This window comes from Rhinolophus sinicus, linkage group LG01, assembly GCF_036562045.2.
Source record: "Rhinolophus sinicus isolate RSC01 linkage group LG01, ASM3656204v1, whole genome shotgun sequence".
In the NCBI taxonomy this organism is placed as follows: Eukaryota; Metazoa; Chordata; class Mammalia; order Chiroptera; family Rhinolophidae; genus Rhinolophus; species Rhinolophus sinicus.
The window spans coordinates 193239253-193244368 of NC_133751.1; the positions used below are offsets into that span (position 1 = coordinate 193239253).

A 5116-nucleotide genomic window follows, 5' to 3' on the forward strand; every position below is an offset into this window, starting at 1 on the left:
GCCCACACAGACCCCCAACACATAATCAAAAAGGGGGAGAGGCTGTTTCCATGGCTTCTCTGCTACCGCGATCTAGTGCATCAAAACAAGGTGGCCCAGGGCCCTAGGACCTGCATGGGGAGGTGGGAGCAGCCACCCCCATCCCCAGCTCTGACCCTAGGGGAACCTTCGAACGACCGCCACCTCTGGAGACAGAAGGTAGGGGGATGGGTGGGACTTTGGAATGGCATGCGAGATTCTATTGGTCAGAGGAGCTGCCGGTTAGTCAGGCAGCTAGGGCGCGGATTGGCTGCGTGAGGCGGGGCGCGGCGCGGCGCGGCGAAAGAAGGGGCCCAAGGGGTGGGGCTGACGCTGCAGCTGGCGCAGCTCAGACACCCAGCAGCCGCCGCGGAGCAGCGGAGCAGCCAGCTACCCCCCCCACCGTTCCGCGCCCGGGCCGGGGCTAGGCCCCCACCGCCGGGTCCCCGGGGGCTGCAGCAGCGGCGGCGGCGGCAGCGGCGCCGCCCGCGGTTCCCGCCGGGGCCCGGGCGCCGGCCCCGCTCTGCAGGATGGGCACGGTGCTGTCTCTTTCCCCCGCCTCCTCGGCCAAAGGCCGGAGGCCCGGCGGGCTGCCGGAGGAGAAGAAGAAGGCGCCGCCCGTGGGGGACGAGGCGCTGGGGGGCTACGGGGTACCGCCAGGAGGCAAGGGAGGCAAAGGCGAGAGCCGGCTCAAAAGGCCATCAGTACTCATCTCGGCGCTCACCTGGAAGCGCCTGGTGGCCGCTTCTGCCAAGAAGAAGAAAGGCAGCAAGAAGGTGACGCCCAAGCCGGCGTCCACCGGCCCCGACCCCCTGGTCCAACAACGCAACCGCGAGAACCTTCTCCGCAAGGGCCGGGATCCCCCCGACGGCGGCGGTGCCACCAAGCCGCTGGCCGTGCCCGTGCCCACCGTGCCCGCGACCGCCGCCACCTGCGAGCCGTCGTCGGGGGGCAGCGCGGCTGCTCTGCCGCCAGGCTCGGGAGGGGGAAAGCCGCCGCCGCCACCCCCAGCCCCGCAGGCGGCGCCGCCGGTGCCTGGCGGCTCGCCGCGGCGGGTCATCGTGCAGGCGTCCACCGGCGAGCTCCTGCGCTGCCTGGGCGACTTCGTGTGCCGACGCTGCTACCGCCTCAAGGAGCTGAGCCCGGGCGAGCTGGTGGGCTGGTTCCGCGGAGTGGACCGCTCGTTGCTGCTGCAGGGCTGGCAAGACCAGGCCTTCATTACTCCCGCCAACCTGGTGTTCGTGTACCTGCTGTGCCGCGAGTCGCTGCGCGGGGATGAGCTGGCGTCCGCCGCGGAGCTGCAGGCCGCCTTCCTCACCTGCCTCTACCTCGCCTACTCCTACATGGGCAATGAGATCTCCTACCCACTCAAGCCCTTCCTCGTGGAGCCCGACAAGGAGCGCTTCTGGCAACGCTGCCTGCGCCTCATACAGCGGCTCAGCCCGCAGATGCTGCGGCTCAACGCCGACCCCCACTTCTTCACGCAGGTTTTTCAAGACCTCAAGAATGAGGGCGAGGCCGCCACCGGCGCCGGGGGTCCACCCAGCGGGAGTGCGCCGGCGGCCCCCGCCTCCTCCTCGGCCGCAAGGGACAGCTGCGCGACCGGAGCCAAGCACTGGACTATGAATCTGGACCGCTAGGGATCCCCGAGGGCCGCGCCTGCCCCCCGCCCCAGCCTCGGACACATACTCGGAGCCCATGGGACCATTAAGCTGCCGCCGCTGTTACCGCCGCTCGGTGCCCGGCCGGAGGAGGAAGGGCCCCTACCCCGCAGGGGCAAGTGGAGGCCAGAAAGCCAGGGGCCACGACGTCTGAATTTGCTGGGTGTAGGGTGAGGGTGGGGGATGAACGCGGGAGGGGGAGCCCCTACCTCACATTTACTGTCTGTCTGCCCCCCATCTCTCTAATTCTGACCAGGTCTCTCCCTACCCTTCTGGGTGTGTCTGTAAGTCCATCTCCCTTGGTTTTGTCCATTTCCTCACTTTCTTCCTGTATCTTCATCTTCCATCCTGTCTGCCTTTCAGTTTTCGTTCCTTGGGTGTGTATTTCCGTCTCCATCTTACCCCCCACCTATCTCTCTTTGCCCGTTTCTTTTTCTGTGTCCCCATCTTCCCTTCTTGTTCTCTTTTTCCTCGCTCCTGGCACGTGACACCACCTTCACTCCTGTCTACCTCCTTCCCCTTCCACTCCGCTATGTCAGCTTGCATTTCTTCCCCCGACTGAGCCCCATACTCCCCTCCCCAGACCAAAAGGAACATTAGTTCTTAATTTGGATTGACTGAGGTGCGGCGAGAAACTGCAGCCCCAGGAGCTCAGACAACTATCAGGATGGTCCTTCGCCCCACCCCCACCACCTCTCCCTACCTTTCCAACGTGTTGCATGCCGGGAGTTGGGGGAGGGGGATGCCGGCTTCAGGAGGCTGAGGTTTGGGAGCATACTCAACCTAGGAGGCCACCCCGGCAACAGCGGCGCCTCAGCGGAAGGACAGGAAGAGACAGAAAACTCTTCATACTCAAGGAGAGGGGCACCCTCTTCCTTATCCTTAGGTGTTTTTGTTTTCTCCCCTTTTAATTTATTGGTTGTTTCTGGAGGGGGGAGGGGGGAGGTTGGGCCGGGAGCTGTCTGAGGTGCTGATCTGAGGCCGGACCGAACGCTCCCGGGAGGGGACCAGGGACTGGGTTGGGCCTGGTGCCGTGTCCAAGGTGCCAATGATGCGGGCCGACGGCGCGGGCCGCACTTGCTGTCTGTCGGTCTGTCCGGGAGAGAACTATAAAGCGCTGGAAGCGCCTGCAGATGGTTTTGAGCCGGCCTTTCTTTGGGCCCCAGGAGGGAGGGAGCGGGAGTGGAACTGTCACAGGCAGGGCAGCAGGGCCCCCAGTGGCGTGGTGGGGAATGTTGAGTCCCTGAGAACTGCTACTCTTTCAGTCTTGTTAACCCCCCCATACACACACACACACACACTGGCTTCCATTTTACAGAGAGTAAAGTGATGTAGTCAAAGGTTGAGGCCTGCCGATAATACAAATTCAACCCCCATCCCACCTCTGCCTCCATCTTGTCTAACTTAGCTCCTCATTAAAGCCCAGTTCATTTCTGGATTAAATGGTGAGGACGGCAGCTGTCCCTGTTTTATAGAGTGGTCCGTTGAGGCAGAAATAGCTAGTTATTTTTGCTGCTTTTCTTTTCGTCCTCATCTCTCCCCGCCATATATCCAGTCAAGAGTCTAATCAGACCTAAGTCTGTGTTCACCACTCCCAGGTGGGGCCTGATTGCCACACTCAGCCCCACAAGCTGTTTCCATTCACTGGGCTACTTCAAGACTACTTCGGTCACACGCCCATCCTGAGCGTCCTTGGGAGGATGCTCATCCCTATTGAGATTCAGATCTGGCCTTTTATACCCAGGGAGGCTAGGACACAGGCATCCTGGGAGACAGGAGCTAGTCTTTGGGGTTGAAAGAAGAGAAATGAGCTACTTAGCCAGAGATCTCTGTTTGGTCCCCCTTGCCTTCAGAGACACATGGCTAAGCGCTCCGTTCCGTTTCATTGGCATAAGGAGGCCTGGCTACAGTAGAGCGCTGACGTCTCCGACCCTGGTCTCCGCGGAGAAAACGAGCATCCTGATACAACCTGGCAAGGCAGGCAAAGACAAAGCCCGGGTTCGCTGTCCGTGGTGCTGACCGGAGCTCTCGGGCAGGGTGGGGGCTTGAAGGGGCAAGACGAGTGCGGACTCGGTCTCAACAAGTCTTCCGGATAATTTGGGAGTGGGGTGTGATCTATTCTGGTGGCGAGTTGCAGGAGTCCGGCCCGAGAACCCAGGAATGCCGGCTTCCACTTGCCCTCCTAGGAGGATAGACTTCGACTCTGCCCTGGCCTGGGCCAGGCGCCCTAGCACCCGGCCTGGAGCCGGAAATCCCCTGTCCAGATTTGTGAATCGAGTTCCCGGGGGGAGGGAGAGAGAACTGGCGGAAGGGAAGGCGGGAGCAGCTACCCATTGGCTGGAATTTGGCGCAGTCAGCGCGGTGCCGTCATCTTTCTTGGTTTGGAGGGAGGGAGGAGGAGCACTTGGGTCACCCCGCGGCTGTCGCCATAGTAACCAGACAGAGCTGGCGGGCGGGGCCAACTCTCCACTCTCCCACCTCCAGCGGGGAAACAATCTTGGTCCTTATTTGGAACTAGTTTGCGAGACTACTTGATTGGAGTTTCTACGTTAGAAGAGCCTAAAGGGGATGGAAAAGAGACCAGAGAGCCTACAGAGACCCTCAAACATCCTGCTCTTTGGGGGGCGGAGGGAGGCTGTAGATACTGCCCCTGAACACATAGACACAGTACCCTCCCTGTACTACACCCACTGACATACGCACGCATTCCTCCAGGAACTTGTAGTCTAGCACTTGGAGGCCTGGAATGAGAAAAAAGCCTCAGTGTGTGTGGCGTCAAATTAAATCTCACCTTCCTTGGTGTGCCCTAAGGTATGAGACACTGCCATAGTCCGATCAGGGGTGAGGGACTGGAGGAGGGTCAGCATGAATACATGGAATAATTAGCCTTGTGGGTAAAACTTGGTTAGACACATTTTTCTGGCAGAACAGGCGGTTGTAAGGAGAACAGCTCGAAACTGTCTTCTGAGAAGGCAACGTGAGACGCAAGTAAGCTTAAAAACAGAGTGTGTCTCCTCTTTACAGCCCAAAAGTGAACCTAGGAAAAGTGAGTCCAGGCTCAGGAGAGAGGTGATGAATAGGGCCCAGAGCTCTAAAGAAAACCCAGCAGGGGTGAGGAGTGAACTGAGGAAAGAAAGAAGATGGAGAACAGGAGACGGAAACCCAGCTGGAACCATGACTCAGCATGCCCAGCACAGGGGCAGCAGAGAGGGGAGGGGAGCAGGAAAGCAAATGGGCCAGATAAACAGTGATCAAACCATTTGCATGATAATGCCAATATATGCATTGATGTACAACCAAAGACACACATTTTAATCCAGAAGCAGCTACATATACATTTATACTGATGAAGATTGGCTCAATTATAACATATACACATCTCCACTCTCCCCATTCCCTGCCCCTCTTCCTGGAGCAGAGGACATTCTGTGCTGAGA

At 59.7% G+C, this 5116-nt stretch overlaps 1 protein-coding gene across 1 annotated transcript; it reads left to right on the forward strand.

Moving 5' to 3' along the window:
• Nucleotides 1–347: 347 nt before the first annotated feature.
• On the forward strand, nucleotides 348–2811 carry CDK5R2 (cyclin dependent kinase 5 regulatory subunit 2). The gene has a single exon (XM_019741744.2). The coding sequence runs from the start codon at nucleotides 549–551 to the stop codon at nucleotides 1656–1658; it is 1110 nt and encodes a 369-aa protein (XP_019597303.2). The 5' UTR covers nucleotides 348–548; the 3' UTR covers nucleotides 1659–2811.
• The last annotated feature ends 2305 nt before the right edge of the window (nucleotides 2812–5116 follow it).